This window comes from Typopeltis vanoorti, chromosome 4, assembly GCF_054136105.1.
Source record: "Typopeltis vanoorti isolate ZY-2024b chromosome 4, IOZ_Tvanoo_1.0, whole genome shotgun sequence".
Lineage (NCBI taxonomy): Eukaryota > Metazoa > Arthropoda > Arachnida > Uropygi > Thelyphonidae > Typopeltis > Typopeltis vanoorti.
The window spans coordinates 126580486-126599605 of NC_143552.1; the positions used below are offsets into that span (position 1 = coordinate 126580486).

Below are 19120 nucleotides of genomic sequence, written 5' to 3' on the forward strand. Positions count from 1 at the left end.
ACATTATTCCAGCCAGTTGGAGTGGAATGGTTTCTAATACTAGCGGATTGGCTAGAGTCCTGACTTATGTTGAATCTTTCATATTAGGTTGGCTGAATGTGTGCCATCCAGATCCTTGGAATTTTCATACCATCTTTGTTATTGATATTTGGGTGGTTTATCAAAATTTTGCAGGATTCCTTAAATTTTCTTTCGTACCAGGTTTTTGTACGGTGTAAGGAGCAGGTCCTTTTCCAGTTGATTTGGTGTAAGGTGTTAAGTGCGTGGTCTGAGAGGCCTGCTTCACCATAATGGTTATATTTAATGTGTATAATGTGTTCTTTCTTGCGTATAGGGATTGTCCGTCCTGTTTCACCAATGTACGGTAAGTTACAGGTGCAGCAGATGCAATAGACTCCAGGATGTGCTAATGGGAGGAGAGGATCCTTAGAGGAGCTGAATATGGTTTTAAGTTTAGTGGGTGGTTTAAAGGTGCCATTGAGGTTATAATGTTGTAGGATTCTGTTGATTTTTTCTGATAACCCTTTAATGTATGAGATGGCTATGGTTTTACTGTAATCTAGATTCGTTTTTGTTGTGGTTTTATAGAGTATTTTATTGACAGTAATTTTGTTATAGCCATTATTTATGAATGTGTCACTAATGATTTTTAGTTCTTGTTTCAGACCTTGCTGGTTAGAGCAAATGGTTGTGGCTCTGTTTTTAAGGGTGTTAATGACTCCATATTTTTGTGCTGGGTGGTGGTATAAATTCACATGTATGTATTGGCCCGTGTGTGTCGGTTTTCGGTAGACCGTGAAGGATAGACTGCCTGAAGGAAGACGTGTAACTAGTGTGTCTAGGAACGGGAGCGAATTTTCGTTTTCAATTTCGATGGTAAATTGTTTTTTTTTTTTTTTTTTTTTTTCACCAGAGGTCAGGCCAACAATTGTGGTAGCGGTTCGTCAGTGTTTTTAATGAATCAGTTTGATTATAGTATAGCTTGTTTCTTGTGTATATTTGTACGCTCCAGAAAATGACCTTGACATAAAGGTCGAAACGTCGAATTGTAGATTTTAGTTATATTAAACATCCATGGAAATGATACCCACAAGCGCTGCAATCGCTATGGTAAGCTAAAGATTCGTATTTCTCACTTGATCAATCGGCTGGCCTTTTTAAAAAGATGCAGAGACAATAACCTTATTCCGATCTGCATCAGGCTAAAAAAGAAATTTACGTCCGCTAAGGCACTCCGTATCTATGACCGCACAGAAAAAGCAATGCTTAGAGAACAGATTCAAACAGCCCGCCAAAACCTAGCTACAACACAAAATCTGGTTTCTAAATTACAATCAGAACTATCGAACTATGTTAATCCAGACATTCTACAAACACTTGAAAGAATTACTGACAATTTGGCCAAGCATACTCTGGAAAAGAATAAAGAAAAACTCAAGAAAAAATTCCACAGTTTGAAACAACGGCAAAATATGGCGGCCAATCACAGGAATCCATCCAATCAGAGGACTTCTTCCCCGAGAAACAACAATGAACAACAAACAAGTGAGACAAGGAGCGACCAACCACCGACAAGCAAGAACCATATGATTAACCTATCAAGCCACACCCTGAACAACGGTGAACTTACGTTACTGAATAAAGGACTGAACTATGCAATAGCACCGAAAAAAGTAAACAAATTGGATTTTATCTACCACATTGAAAGAAGCATAAGATCCCTACCCAACAATATAGCAGATAAAATATGACTAGAAACCAGTAATGTCCTAAATACCAAGAAAACCATACAGAACAATCTGACTAAAACAGAATTAGCAGCAATTAAATCATTAAAAGCCAAACAAAACATAATAATAACGAAAGCAGATAAAGGCAGTGCCACTGTTGTCCTCGACAGGTCAACATACATACTGCAAATGAACCAACTAGTAGCCGATAACAACACATATAAAATGGTAAATTATAACCCAACAAAAAGGATAAAGGATAAAACAGAAAAACTACTCAAGTCCGTCACTTCTTAGCCACCAGACACGGTTAAAAAACTCAAACCCCACTACGCTCGACCCCCCAGAATATATGGGGTTCCGAAAATACACAAACAAAATGTGCCCCTTCAACCAATCGTGGAAGGAATAGACAGTCCCAATTACCACCTAGCCAAGAAATTAGTGGCAACACTCAAGGAGTTGGTAGGTCATTCCCCCTCCTACATAAAAAACACACAACACTTCATAAACAAAATCAAAAACATAACAATCGACAAAGACGACTTATTAGTCAGTTTCGACGTTTCTGCCCTTTTCACTAATGTCCCCATCAATGACACAATTCTCCTACTACAGAACAAATTTCCGCATGACATTACGGCTCTCTTTGCCCACGTACTAAATTCCGCTTACTTCGTGTGGCAAAACAAATTCTACCTACAAAAGGAAGGTACAGCCATGGGCTCACCATTATCCCCCCCAATCGCTAACTTCTACATGGAAACCGTTGAGCAAAGGGCTCTTGATTCCGCCACGTTAAGACCGACAGTCTGGCTCAGATACGTCGACGACGTGTTTGCGTTCTGGCCACACGGGTGACAAACGCTAAACACATTCCTCAGCCACCTAAACAAACAACACGAACGCATATAATTTACCATCGAAATCAAAAACCAAAATTCGCTCTCGTTCCTAGACACACTAGTTACACGTCTTCCTTCAGGCAGTCTATTCTTCACGGTCTACCGAAAAACGACACACACAGGCCAATACACATGCGAATTCATACCACCACCCAGCACAAAAATATGGAGTCATTAACACCCTTAAAAACAGAGCCACAACCATTTGCTCTAACCAGCAAGCCCTGAAAAAAGAACTAAAAATCATTAGTGACATTCATAAATAATGGCTATAACAAAATTACTGTCAATAAAATACTCTATAAAACCACAACAAAAACGAATCTAGATTACAGTAAAACCATAGCCATCTCATACATTAAAGGGTTATCAGAAAAAATCAACAGAATCCTACAACATTATAATCTCAATGGCACCTTTAAACCACCCACTAAACTTAAAACCATATTCAGCTCTCTTCTAAGGATCCTCTCCTTCCATTAGCACATCCTGGAGGATATTGCATCCGCTGCACCTGTAACTTACCGTACATTGGTGAAACAGGACGGACAATCCCTATACGCAAGAAAGAACACATTATACACATTAAATATAACCATTATGGTGAAGCAGGCCTCTCAGACCACGCACTTAACACCTTACACCAAATCAACTGGAAAAGGACCTGCTCCTTACACCGCACAAAAACCTGGTATGAAAGAAAATTTAAGGAATCCTGCAAAATTTTGATAAACCACCCAAATATCAATAACAAAGATGGTATGAAAATTCCAAGGATCTGGATGGCACACATTCAGCCAACCTAATATGAAAGATTCAACATAAGTCAGGACTCTAGCCAATCCGCTAGTATTAGAAACCATTCCACTCCAACTGGCTGGAATAATGTTAATATATGTATATAGTAGACAACACAAATAATAGGACTCTAGCATTGATGTATTTTTTTTTTTTTTTCCCACCAGAGGTCAGGCCAACAATTGTGGTAGCGGTTGGTCAGTGTCTTTAACGAACCAGTTTGATTGTAGTATAGCTTGTTTCTTGTGTATATTTGTACGCTCCAGAAGATGACCTTGACATAAAGGTCAAAACGTCGAATTGTAGATTTTAGTTATATTAAACTAAAGTTTTTATTCAAACACGGTAGTTGTCTCTATAATTTTCAAAAATGCATTCAGCAGTTTTATCAACTTGGTTACTGAGGAAGGCAATTAATACACAAATCTGCAGCAAAAAAAACCTGTTCTTTTAAAATAACAATCTTAAGACAATGATAAATGTGTCATTTTATAAATAGTATCTTAAAAGATTTACTGAACTCCTATATGAACCACACTGTTTTTAAGCTTAAGCTTACAATTAAATGAAGTTTATTGCATTTACACTTAAAACATCAATGCTACTTTAAAAAATAAACAAAATATACTCACTTTTGCAAAATAGGCATTAAATCTGAAGAAATCTGCTAATTCAGCAGCAGAATCAATTTCTGCTTGGACTACAGTCTTACCCTACAAAATTATGTTCACAAAAAAAAAAAAAAGCATTAAAATACATATGTTTGATAATATTAAATAATTCAAAGTTTAAGATAAACACTAGACTTTTTTTTTTTTTTTTTTTTTTTTTTTTTACAAACTGTTCCCTAACTTAATTACAACTAAGTATATGAACAGATGATGACATTCAAAATTTCAGAAATATCAAACTTGCTAAACTAAAATACTTTTTTTTTTCCCAAGAAAATATTGGTATTCATTGAGTTTATGCCCAAAATAACTATTCTTATGAGGCTTACATTAGGCTTATTAATCACATGGTCTCTGGCTCCTCAACTCAGCTATTTGTGCACTCACTCGTGCGTGCACACAAAAACATGAAAAATGCTACTGCTTTTAAAGTATAAAAGATGGAGATGATTAACAGCTGCATGAAAAGAATAAGGTTCATAGGAAAGTGACTAGTAAGGAGGCTGTTGTTCAGAATATCCAAAGCCAGTTTGTTTTGCAGAATACAAGTGTACAGGAAGGAAGGAGAAATGAGAATAAAAGGAGACAACAGAATGCAATTTTAGTGCATTTTTTCATTATATGGCCAGAAAAAGAAATTTCCAGCCTGGCTGACTGAGTAGTTAAGATATTAGCATATCTGTTCTGCAACGAACAGGCTGTGAGTTCAAATCCTATTCATAGACATGGATGGTTGTGATTGCTTTAACACATTGATGTCGGGAAGTTTATGCACGTTTATTGTACTGCCGGGACTTCTCATTATTACAATTTGTGTGGTGCTCTGCATCTTGTGGGCAGGCTGAAATGACACAAAGTTTATATGGCATGTCAGATGCAACTCTTTGGGTAAAATTTTATTACCGCTTGTTTGTGTGCCACTTTCGCATCGGGCTGACAGGCAGCCTCACTGACACAAAGTTTATGTGGCATGTTAGTTTCAACTCCTTCAGTAGAATTTTATTTGAAGTTGGCATTTATGATCTGCAATGAACAGGCTGTGAGTTCAAATTCTATTCATAGACATTTGATGTCTTAATGACATCAAAAATTTCAAATGCAGCTGAACAAACACTTATTTCATCATCATCATCATCAAATTCCTGACATGTACCCTCAAGGGGGTGTACAGGATATCATAGTACTACATGAAAAATTTACATCATTACTAACTTCCTATCTACAATTTTCCTCTAAATCAGTCTGTTACTTGTCAAGACTCCGACATTATCATATTTTATATTTCTATCGTCTAAGGCACTTTGTACCGTATCAATCCACCTATATCTTGGTCTTCCTCTGGGTCATTTTCCTGCCAACCTGGCAGAGAACATTTGCTTTGCTAATCTTTTCTTTTTTTTTCCATCTACAGTATAGTGGCTTTTAGTGATTTATATTGCACACATATCCTTTTCCATCTGTTCATAATTTTTTTTTAAATTATGCTCATCATAAGTGTAAATATGAAAGTCTAGAGTTTATAGGATCATGTATTCTTCACTATACCTATACCCCCAGATACTTATAACACAAGCGCACATAAAACATCACAGATGTAAATCATTCATAATCCATTTTACAGTACTGAAAATACTTTTATTCATGGCTATTCTTTCTCACACATGCTATTCTTTACATCTTTTAGTAAATCAAGCACAGTAACTAATAATAAAATATATCATTCTCTTTAATTATTGTTTTTTAATATATTCTGAAAAGAACATTCCTGTTCACCTATTCCCTCCCCCAACCTCTTGAATGCAGGATTAGTTACAATGGAAGAAACTATTAGGAAAAGCAGTGCATCTGATGACATGCAACAAAACTGCAAGTAATTTCACTTGTTTCATCACATAGTTAGGTTTGCAGCAATTTTTTTATATATTTACTAAAAGATGTATTTATAAAAAATACATCTTTTAGTAAATCAAGCACAGTAACTAATAATGAAATATATCATTCTCTTTAATTATTGTTTTTTAATATATTCTGAAAAGAACATTCCTGTTCACCTATTCCCCCCTTGAATGCAGGATTAGTTACAATGGAAGAAACCATTAGGAAAAGCAGTGCATCCGATGACACAACAAAACTGCCAGTAATTTCACTTGTTTCACAACAGAGTTAGGTTTGCAGCAAGTAGGCTACTATTGCCCCAATATGAATGTGTTAAGTTGGGAGGGAGGTGAATTTCATCCACCAGTATGAGAACACCACCCCACTTATCATGTTCATACTGGGCACTATTACACAAATTGTATTTGGCAGGCACACAAATTGTTACATGTGCTTTTTAGACAAATCATGGCTATGTATAAGGGATAAGATCTGTTGCTTTCAAGATATATTTATTTATTTATTTGTTTGTTTATTATTCACATCACATATACAAATTATACTATTCAACTTGTATAATTATGACAATATTTCACAATACAATTCAATGCACAGTACAATGTCACAAAATAAAATTCAAGTATTACTATCATATTCTGTTGGTACTAACACTTATTATGGCTATTATTTTATTATGGTTAATAAAAAGTTTTCTCATATATGCAAGTAGAATATAATATATTTCGAATGGTTTGAAAGTTATGATAAGTAATTGGTTTAGAGTAATGTAAGTTAGTTAATGCAAATATGTGTAACCAAGGGCTGTAGCCATACTGGTTACTAGAAAAGTAATTAGCTTAAAACAGACACTGAGAGTCCGGGGATCGCATCTGAGAGGGCTCCCTTACCAGTTATAATAATGTATATGTTGATATTTTAATTCCTAATTGAATGAACCAATTTGTAAATCAATACCTTAATTGGTTATGATATATGAGTTATAATGATCTCTTATACTATACGTTTAAAATAATTGTCAACATTATTTAATTCCATAAAGTAGTTTCTCAATCTTTTTCCGAATACATATTCGGAGGTTATAGATTTAATTTCATTCGGAAGTTCATTATAGCTGCTCGCCGCAATGTACTCAAAAGATTTATGAAAAATTTCTTTGTTAGCCTTAGGTACTTCCAGCGTGTTTCGACTGCAGCGCAATCCATAGTCTACATTATATACCAAGAAACTTTCAGTGTTTCTTTTTACATATAACAGACAACCATAGAGATATAGTTTCTGAAATGGTAGAATATTATAAACAATATACAGATCATTGGTTGAATGTGCAAAGTCGGTAGTAGTTATGGCTCTAATTATTCTGTTTTGTATTCTTATTAATGGAAGCAGATTGTTATAATAGTCTCCTCCCCAACAGGTAATGTTATACTGCAGTGAAGAATTTATCCAGGAATAGTATAAACATCTTAAGAATGCTGCATTTACAATTTTTAACATAATATATTCTGTTAATTATGAACCTAAACTTATTTGTTAAGAAAGTGGTGTGGGAGTTCCACTTCAAATTGCTATCGATATGGAGGCCCAAATACTTGACGGTTTGTGTTTTTTTGATTAAGCTACATCTACAATTTAGAGTATCACTACATTTCCTTTCATGCCATTTTATAGTTATACTGTGATCTAATTTGTCTGTTAACGTAAAGTACATATATCTCGTTTTGTCGGTATTAATGTTAAATCTGTTGTTGCTAAACCATATACTTAGTTTTAACATATCACTATTAATCCAATTTTTTAGATTTTCAAGGGTTGTTTCGGTGTATACTAAAGCCGTATCGTCAGCAAAGGATATCATTTTGCCAAAAAGTTTGTATTTACATAGATTATTAACATATATTATGAATAGGATGGGTCCTAGTACCGACCCTTGTGGGACTCCGTATTTTATTATGTTTGTTGTGCTTTTAAATATATCATAGCTGGTATATTGTTTTCTATTATTCAGATAGGATCTGAACCAGTCATTAGTAATTCCCCTAATGCCATATTTGGACATTTTTAATAGCAATAGATCATGATGAACACAGTCGAACGCTTTAGATATATCAAGAAAAACAGCTGCCATGTGCATTCCTTCATTTATTCCACTATAGACCTTTTTATGAAACTCGAGTAGCGCTTTTTTTTTTTTCAGTATTGCTTCTGGATCTGAACCCATATTGTTTAGTAGCATAAAAGGATATTGTATTTAAATAGCTATTTAAGCGTTTTTTTTATCAGAATTTCAATAACCTTTCAGATTGTGGATAGTATAGATATTAGTCTGTAATTTTTGATTTCATTTCTATTTCTTCCTTTAAATAACGGTACAACTGAAACCGTCTTTAGGTGTTCTATAAATTTACCATGTTCAAAGGATTTATTAATGATATTTGTAAAGAATTGTAATTTATGCCTAATGATAGTGTTTAACTTTTTAACATTTATGTTGTCACATCCCACTTTTTTTCCTTTTTTTAATCCGATTACTACACTCTTCACTTCATCTTCGTTTACTGCATGTAGATACATAGAATTATTAATCCATGGAAGGTGACTGACATACTTTGCCCTTTCTGCAGGGTTGAAAACACAACTGCCATAGTTGGTAAAGTGGTTGTTCATTTTGTTAAGTATATCAGTGATGTCATTGCCCTCTGGAAATTCTCGCGTTTTGTGTTACCTATTATCATATTGACCAACCTCCATTCTTTACTTTTATCATTACAACAAGAAAGAAATTTCGATAGCAGAGAATGTTTTTTGCCTGTTTTATTTTTTCTTTTAGATGTTTAACGAAATTTTTATAGTCATATTCAAAATTTAAATTGTATGGATTTTTTTTATGCTTATAACAGAGCTTCTCTTTTGTCTTTATCATATTTTTTAGTTCATCTGTTATCCAGTGTGTGAACGTCCTTTTTTGTAGTAACTGTTTTATGATATTGCGATTTAGTGTCTGCATATTTAATCATTTTGATAAATTCATCATATAACTGAAACTGATTTGTGTCTAATAAGCCAGTTTGTGGCAGTTGATAATGTTTTATGTATCTTTCAAATTTTTTATAATTGGTGCCAATTACAAATTTATTCTGACTACCTGTGCAACTCGTGTTAACACTATCAGGTATACATAATTTCAAAAGTATCGAATGGTGATCTGTTATATTACTAATGTAGATTGCAGTGGATACCTCATAGGCCATTCTGTTTCTTATGAATATGTGATCAATGCAATTAGTCGAGTTGTACACTTCTCTCATATTGCCATCGATGTAAGCAAGAAACCCACGAGTAGATAATATATTTTTATATTCTTCAGTTTTACTATTACTCTTATGAAGGTCCAAATTTATATCCCCCCCACTAGTATGATATTGTCATATTTTAAGGTTTTTAGGACATTATTTAGCTCTTTTAGAAAGAGCTAAATAATGTCTACTGGGCCATCGCATGCACGGTATGTAGCAATTATAAGTATATTCATTGCTGTATCGTAAATCATTACAGTTTCAGCACTTTGCAATTTTAATTCCAGTCTGTGAAATTTATAAATATTTTTTTAGCATATAGAATTAATCCACCTGAACGATTATAATTGCAACAATCATAATACATATTGTAATCTGTGAGAGAATAATGATCAACCTCAAGCTGTTTGATCCATATTTCACTTAAGACTAGTACATCTATATATGATTGGATCTCTGTAAAAAGTAACATTAAATTATCAAAATTTGACCTTATAGATCTGATATTAACTTGATATATAAATTACACAAATTCATCCAAGAATTTGTGTAATTTCGCTATTACACAAATTGTATTTGTCAGGCACACAAATTGTTACATGTGCTTTTTAGACAAATCATGGCTATGTATAAGGGATAAGATCTGTTGCTTTCAAGATATAGTAACCAATAATTATGAGTTTCTCTTAATTATTATGTTTAAATTTCTAAAAGGTATAGGTAATTATATCCCAACCTATATTAATCAGATATGAACCATTTGCATATGACTGGCATGTCTAAAGAGGAGAATAGACATAAACACAAATAGATTTGTTGCCAATAAATTACTATGATGGGAACAAATTACATATCATTCTATAAACTCAGTTATGCATGTGTGCATTTATGAAGAGCTCTGGTTTAAAAAAAATAGGGAGATTGTGAATAATTCCCCACCCTACAACACACATACTATCACAATAGCAAAACAAATAAGTTTTACTGTAGTAAGAAACACAGTAAAATACCCTAAAAACCTATTTCAAAATAATGAATAAGAGAAACTTCTCCTAAGAACTTTCTATGCTTCACATCTATACCATCTGTTCTTTAACTCCAAGAAAGGAAAGACCAGTTTTCAGAGTTTATTTTCAAGAAATCTAAGAAATGCCTGGCTATTCCTAAAAGAATTAACAAAGCTTATATTTTTTTTTTTTGAAAGCTGTCTGAAATAAAAAGGTTAAATAAGGAATTATGCATCTTCAATGCAAAAGATGCATATTTGAACCTGGTGATGTATCCAGAGACTTTGACACTAAAATATGAGACATTTTATGACAGGATTTTGAATTTTTTTCAATAAATAATACAAAAATAAAAATATATTTTATAAAAGGAACTGTGGTATTTTCTGTATAATGTTTAATTTATTTTTAATGACTGAACTGGAGGGAAATAGAAATTATACGTTACATAAACAATAACATTTAGCACTATATAAAATAATTGCAAGTTCACAGAATTCACTGATAATTCAAATCCAGACATTCTTAAAATAATGTTTTATTAAATTAAAAATATAGCTGTAGAAAATAGCTCAAAGCAATTTAACATACTACTGTTATGAGATTGTTTATTTTATTTCATCTCTATAAAGAAGATTTTTACTCCGAGTGTTTAGTATTTACACAGGGGTTCAATTCTGATTGGTTCAATGACTTTTAACTGTTTCTTTTAGAATCCGGAAAATTATTGACTCGAGACCAAATAAAAAATATATACATCCTAAGACAGAAGATAACAATAGATACACTTTAAATAAAATTACATAAATAACTACAAAATTAAACGGATTCAAGGCCTTCAAAAATAAATCTACCTTAAGAGATTTTGTTATCCAAAAAATAAAATTCATTCATTCTCTGACTGTTTGACACATACTTAATCACATCTATCAGACTAAACACCTTGTATTCACAACAACAAAAATGTTCAGAGTGTTTCTTTGTTAGGGCTTTTCCAAAAATAAACATGTTGTTCTTCTTTTCCATGGAATCCTTTCTTATCACCCTTATGTAGCATAGATGTCATTCCCTGTCTCATTGAAGTATAAATACTCTTACTTCTTGCAGTTCAATTGGATGCCCAATTTACTAATTTTTGTACCTGAGAAAGAAGTTTCTTCAAATATTTCATAAACAACATATCTAAGTTGAGCTCTTCATGTTAAGCCACTTTACAGTTTCAAATTTCACCAATTGCTCTTTCCATAGTAATCTGATGTCCTTAAGACAGAAGATGAAATTTTCCATTCAGCATTTCCTCGAACATTCAATTAGAACGCTGACTGCAATCAAAAAAATAAAATAAAAAAATCAGCTAATGCCTTTTTATTCCCGTACATATAGGGAGTAGGCGAGGCCGTTTTAAGCCCTATCTAACTTTTGGAGACTGAGTGGGCAGTTCAATCTCCACTGGTACCAAATCAGAGATAGCTGGCCCAAGGTTATCACTAATTACGCAGCACACAGTGAAGAGAGACGGCTCAACAAGTGCTGCCATCTTGTGGTCCCTAACCCTAACACTCGTATTTAATGTCTGAAATAATGTGGATTCTACAGTCGATTTTCTTGAGTTTATGGGATGAAATACCTGATTTTCCGGGAGAAAAAACCCTCTTGCCCGTGCCAGAGATCGACTAACTCGGGAACCGGTCGAAAAAAGGCTTAGAAAAATTTCCTCTAGCTGCCGACTAGACTCAAAATTAAGTCTTCCTTCGTACGGCCAAGCGCCATGGTGTGCAAATGCTACATCGACTGTTATTTACAAAATACTTGTTGACAGTTTCAAATCCTCCAGTTTAAAGACTCACAGTTCTACGATTCATTTTCAGAATCTTCTATTAATATTCTCTCAACTGTCATGTAAAACTTAAAAACTTCCCAAGAACAAAATAACAACAACAGATACCACTTTACCCACAAGAAAGGAGGTAGAGCACGCAATCAAGAATCTTCCTAATAATAAATCCCCTGGGGGTGATAATATTCCAACTGAGCTGTTGAAAGCGTTGACTGGCAATAATAACAACTATTTAGTGGAATCCATTCAGGACATCTATAAAACAATACAATTACTTGAAGTTTTTACAACATCTATCTGCATACCAATTCCAAAGAAACATAATGCACAAATTAAGTATAGTTTCTGGGAAAATTCCCATGTTACTCCTCTTAAACACTATTAATATAATTACGGCTATTATAGCCTGTTTTTGTTTAGCAGTGTCCCTTATTTTAATATGTTGGCTAACATTACTCAAAAAAGGGGTATATATATATTTTTAGGGCATTATGGGTGAGTACAGAAGGCAATTATGGCAGAATAAAAGAGGTGGAAAAATTTTGTACATACCTTGTTTTTGGTTCTATGATGCCTTCCGATTCCAAGATCCTGCTGAAGGTTGTTTATAAACGGGGGGGGGAGAACATGGGGGTATGTTTTGACATGGGAAATAAGTTTGGAAACCTAGGTTACTATTAATAATATATATATATAAATATATATTATTTTGTTTAGGGACGCATTTTTTTTTGTGGAAGGGGCAGGGAGAGGGGGGGAAATGAAGGGGAAGGGTATCCTTATATGGAAACTGGGATAGGAGTTAATGGGGTGTGGACCGTTTCGGTCGTCGTCTGACCATCATCGGAACCTTGTCGGAATGAGTGTAGGGCTATGTCAGGGCTGCAAGTTGCATCTGCCAAATTAGGGCATTTGTGGTCACTACATGGCCAGAGGCATGGCTTAATTTGTAAGTTCTGGATCGTCCAACATTCGGAAATTAGTTAGGGGCAGTGAACGTTGATAGAATTTTCATCGCATTTTATGGTATCCTTATTCTAAGCATTGTTTTGTTGTCTTGTTTGTCTATGATTATGGCCTTGTCGATTTGAGGGATATGTTTTAGTTCAAGGGTGTGAGCTGCAATTTCTGTCTTCCCTGTACTCTGTGTTTGGTTTTTCTTTTCGATGTTGCAGTGTTTTTTTGTGTTCAGATATTCCGGAATGGGAATATTACAATCCCTGGAGTGCTCTTGTAGTCTAGTCCATAAGGACCTAATAGTTCAGCCAGTGTAGGTGACGTCACAGTCTTTTTGACAAGGAAATTTGTAGACTACGTTGTGGTGTTCGAATATTTCTTTGCGAGTGAGAGATTTAGTAGGTTTTAGGAGAGTTGCTAATTTTTGGTTCTTGGTGAATACTAGCTTATAGTCCGTGTTTTTGAAAATGTATTTGTATTTGTAGGCTTTGTATGTGTTTTGGATGTATGGCAATTTGATGACCATGCATGTCGGGAAGTCTGTTTTGGTTGTATTATTGTTGAGACGGGATTTTGCCGTATTGTTCGCGTAATTTATTAGATGTGTGGGGTAGTTGCGATTTTTGAAAACCTGTGTTAAATACTTTAGTTCCGTTGTTAAGATAATTGCTTAAGATAATTAAGATAAATACATTTTCAAAAACACGGACTATAAGCTAATATTCACCACAAACCAAAAATTAGCAACTCTCCTAAAACCTACTAAATCTCTCACTCACAAAGAAATATTCAAACACCACAACGTAGTCTACAAATTTCCTTGTCAAAAAGACTGTGACGTCACCTACACTGGCTCAACTATTAGGTCCTTATGGACTAGACTACAAGAGCACTTCAGGGATTGCAATATTCCCATTCCAGAATATCTGAACACAAAAAAACACCGCAACATCAAAAAGAAAAACAAAACACAGAGTACAGGAAAGATAGAAATTGCAGCTCACGCCCTTGAACTAAAACATATCCCCCAAATCAACAAGGCCATAATCATAGACAAACAAGACAATGAAACAATGCTTAGAATATCTGAAACTATTGCCATAAAATGCGATGAAAATTCTATCAACATCCACCGCCCCTACCTAATTTCTGAATGTTGAACGATCCAGAACTTACAAATTAAGCCACGCCTCCGGCCATGTAGCGACCACAAATTCCCTAATTTGGCAGATGCAACTTGCAGCCTTGACATAGCCCTACACTCATTCTGACAAGGTTCCGATAATGGTCAGACGACGACCAAAACGGTCCACACCCCGTTAACCCCTATCCCAGTTTCCACATAAGGATACCCTTCCCCTTTGTTTCTCCCCCCCACAAAAAAATGCGGTCCTAAACAAAACAATATATATATATATTATTAATAGTAACCAGGGTTTCCAAACTTATTTCCCGCGTCAAAACACCCCCCCCCCCCCCCGTTTATAAACAACCTTCAGCAGGATCTTGGATTGGAATTGGAAGGCATCATAGAACCAAACACAAGGTATGTACAAAATTTTTCCACCTCTTTTATTCTGCCATAATTGCCTTCTATACTCACCCATAATGCCCTAAAAATATATATATACCCCTTTTTTGAGTAATGTAAGCCAATGTATTAAAATAAGGGACACTCCTAAACAAAAACAGGCTATAATAGCCGTAATTATATTAATAATGCACAAAATTGCGAGGATTACAGAACTGTGAGCCTAATATCCCATGCATATAAAATTATTTTAACTATTGTTAACAAACAAATGGAAAGAGCCATAAGCAGTGAATTGAGTGAGCAACAGAAAGGCTTCAGAAGAAGAATGGAAGCCATTAATGCTATCCTGGAACTAAAAATACTAATAGAAAGATCACTTGAAAGAAATAGGAATATTTACATATGCTTCATAGACTTTCAGAAGGCTTTTGACCAGATAAAACATAATAAAATGTTCAATATATTAGTTAAATTAGACATAGCATGTACTTAAGATTATAAAAATGATTTACACCAAACAGAAAATGCAGCTGTTTAACAATGAGACTTCTATAATGAAAATAAAAAGAGGAGTTAGACCACAGAAGTCTCATTGTTAAACAGCTGCATTTTCTGTTTGGTGTAAATCATTTTTATAATCTTAAGTTATTTCCCTACATTTATTTATTTTTACATAAAATTTATGTAAAAATCAATTTTAAAAAATTATTTTGAGCTTTCTCACAGCATTAATGTATTATAGTATTTACTAAAATAAAGAGCCAAAAGGCTTCAGTTCGGTGATGTAAAAATTATAAAAATCAAGTGGATATTAAATACTAAATCTATTTAATATCTATACTGAGACAGTGATGAAAAAGATTGAAAAACAGAAAATAGGAATTAGCATCAATGGTATAAAATACAACAATCTTAGATATGCTGATGATACCATTCTAATAGCAGAAAACAGAAACAAATTAATCAAATTACTGCAGCTACTAATTGAAGAAGATAAAGAATTTGAATTAGACATAAATGCAAAAAAGACTTAATTTATGAAAATCTCAAAAGAAAGCAGATCCAAGCCAGAAATATTCATAAACAATATGAAAATTGAAAATAAAACAGAATACAAATATTTAGGCACCTACTTTACTGCAGATGGAAAGCAAGATAAAGAAATAAAAATAAGAACAGCCATAGCTAAAGATACATTCTGGAAAAATAAAGATCTGCTCAGAAGTTCTGTGAGTATCGAGACAAAGAAAATAATAAGAACATTAGTGTGGCCAATTTTTACATATGGAAGTGAGACCTGGATATTCAAGAAGAGAGTAAGGCAACAGATAATGGCCTTTGAAATGTGGTGCTATAAGAGAGCTCTGAAAATCCCATGGACAGAAAATGTGACAAATATAGATGTCCTACAGAGAATGCAGAGATCTTTATTACAGGAAATGATCCAGAGAAAGATGAGATTGGCAGGACATGTACTGAGAGGTTCAGCAAGACAGAGGATACTAACAGTTTTAGAAGGAAAAATTATGGGAAAAGGATCAAGAGGCAAAAAACGAAAGACGTGTCTTGAAGATATAAGATCATGAACAGGATCACATGGCTATGCAGAAACAAAAAAAAGAAAAGCCACCAACAGAGAGAGGACATGTTGCTGCACCCTCTCACTGAGGAAGCTACACGAAGAAGAAAGAACAAAATTTCTCTGGTCTGTGTTCTATAACTTCCATTAGCTCTCTCTCTTGTTTTCCTTGTATACTCAATACCGAACGCTCTCTCTCTGTCAGCTGTCCATCACCCATCAAACTCCTTGGCAAGAATGTGCACCCCATGTAAATGGCAAGTAAGAAGCTAAGTATAATAGCTGACACGTTGTCTCCGTTAGCATAATGAGAATGCCTTTTCAAAACACAACACTTAATATTTTAAATTACAATAAAAAATTTGAAAGTAACACAACTTCAGAATCTAGTAAGTACATAAAATTTTCAAATGCTTTACATTTCATTTTGGCAATATTAATATCAATAACGGGCACATCGCAAGTGCTGATGTACGTGTTACGAACCAAAACTAATAATATATTAACATAGAGAAATAATTGTAAATTATGAGTATTTTTACACTACCATACAAAAGTGCAATTCTTATATATTTCTAGAGAAGAATGACTGACCATGTTTACTTTTCATGTTTTTGTAGATAATGTACCATGGCACAATCATAAAAACAGAATTATTGATAGATATTCATATATACTTCACTTGGTGCAGAAACTGATTATGTCATGCATAAAATTTTGAAAAGGAAATGTTATATAAATTCATATACAAATAAGAAACATTACTTTTGAGATATTTTCTATATTATAAATACAGTTCATAAATTAGTTTTGAGCAAAACTTTTACCAAAAAAACTTGAAAAACAGGATGATATATATATATATACACACACACACGTGTGTGTGTGTGTGTGTGTGTGTGTGTGTGTGTGTGTGTGTGTATAAATATATATCTATTAGACAAATGTGCAATAATGTGCCCATCCAATGTGGAAAGGACACATTATTGCACATTTGTCTAATAGATATATATATGCGCGCACACACACACACACACACACACACATGCGCGCGCACGCATGTGTGTGTGTGTGTGTGTATAAATATATATCTATTAGACAAATGTGCAATAATGTGCCCATCCAATGTGGAAAGGACATGTTACACAGTCAAGCGAGCAGCTGCTAGATGCAACATACATGCAAAATGCAGCCTGGCATGAATGTGTTAGCAGAGACCTGCAGTGGCTTGGCAGTTCCACGTATAGTAACTAGAGGATTTCCAGATTATGTAAAAATAAATTTTAAAAAATTATTTTGAGCTTGTTCACAGCATTAATGTATTATAGTATTTACTAAAATAAAGAGCCAAAAGGCTTCAGTTCAGTGATGTAAAAATTATAAAAATCAAGTGGATATTAAATCCAGCATTGTTTCAAAGCCGAATACAGAAACTATAAAAGTTTCGTATGAAATTTGACCAGAGAGAGAGCTTATGGGAATACACTCATAAGCTCTCTGGTCAAATTTCATACAAAACTTTTATAGTTTCTATATTCGGCCTTAAAATAATGCTGGATTTAATATCCACTTGATTGAAGCCCTTTGGCTCTTTATTTTAGTAAATACTTTTACGCACCGACCGAGAGTTTGCTTAAGAAAAATACACCTCTCCGACATTTCAAGTTCTTTAGTATTGAAAGAGTTTGTGCTTTATTAAGGTTTCTGCCTGATCTCTGATGAAAACCAACCATTTTGAAACAGATGTCAGTCCAGTGAAACCTTATCAAAATGGACCAATAGGAGGAGAATATATATGAGCTTGGGCATAGAGATCATGTCTCCTATAAGGTCTAGCTAGGGCAACTTGTAAATGCCGACGAGTGTATTCCCATAAGCTCTCTGGTCAAATTTCATACAAAACTTTTATAGTTTCTGTATTCGGCTTTGAAATAATGCTGGATTTAATATCCACTTGACTTTTACAAATTAATGTATTATAGGTTTATAATTTTATGTAGGTGGAGATCACATAAAAAAAGATTATGGAAGAATGACTAGAGAAGAGAGCTGCTCAGTGATCACTTCATCACAGTGATTTTATTCTAATGAAGTAAGTAATAGATGAAGATAAGATGTTATATATCCTCTGTAGCTCCGTTGGTAACAATAATTAGGATAAAGAACCTTTATAAGGACCTTCTAACTGAAGGTGAGTTGGCTGGAATGATATAGAAATGGCAGAATTTCCTCCAATAAGAAAATGGCCAGAGAATACAACTGATGACATTATGAACTGTGCAGATAGGATTAGCCCTCCTATCATAGCATTAATGAAAATAAGTGAGAAGGATACTACACTTGATTCTCACAATACCAAAACATCACTATAACAAAGTTGCTCATCACAACCAACCACCAAAGAGTCCTGACCAAAGCCCCATAGGTACAATGCAATGCTGTAAGATATTCAGCTACAGCAAACTATCTACTGAAACTATCTCTGGTCTGATTTGTAAAGGGACAATCTTCTTACTATTAGAAATTGGTTCCATTTCATGACAGGTAAATGAAAGGGACAATCTTCTTACCAATTAGAAATTGGTTCCACTTCATGACAGGTAAATGGTAACTGATAAGAAGGATGTATAATCAATCTTTCCATGTCTTGCAAAGATAAGTTGTCGTATAGCAAAAGTGATATTTAAACTGTAACAAATGGATATGTTTACTTGGTATAGCAGAATGAATTAGTAACTGGCTATACTATAGAGAATGCAATCTGCATAGTATAGTATAGCATACAAGACAGGAGAAGAGGTGATATTACAGACATAATTTGATAGGAGTACAGTGGATGGACATGGATATTTTCTAAAGGGTGAAAGGAGGAAAGAAGACAAGGATAAGGAGACAATCTCTAGAAATTTTATG

General features: G+C 34.0%; 1 protein-coding gene across 1 annotated transcript in view; it reads right to left on the minus strand.

Annotated features, from left to right (window-relative positions):
* P5CDh1 (delta-1-Pyrroline-5-carboxylate dehydrogenase 1) overlaps positions 1-19120 on the minus strand; it is a 280792-nt gene that overhangs the window by 190744 nt on the left and 70928 nt on the right. Inside the window, exon 5 of the mRNA XM_090391995.1 lies at positions 4066-4146. Coding sequence (XP_090248121.1) covers positions 4066-4146 — 81 coding nt within the window. The remainder of the gene's footprint in view (positions 1-4065; positions 4147-19120) is intronic.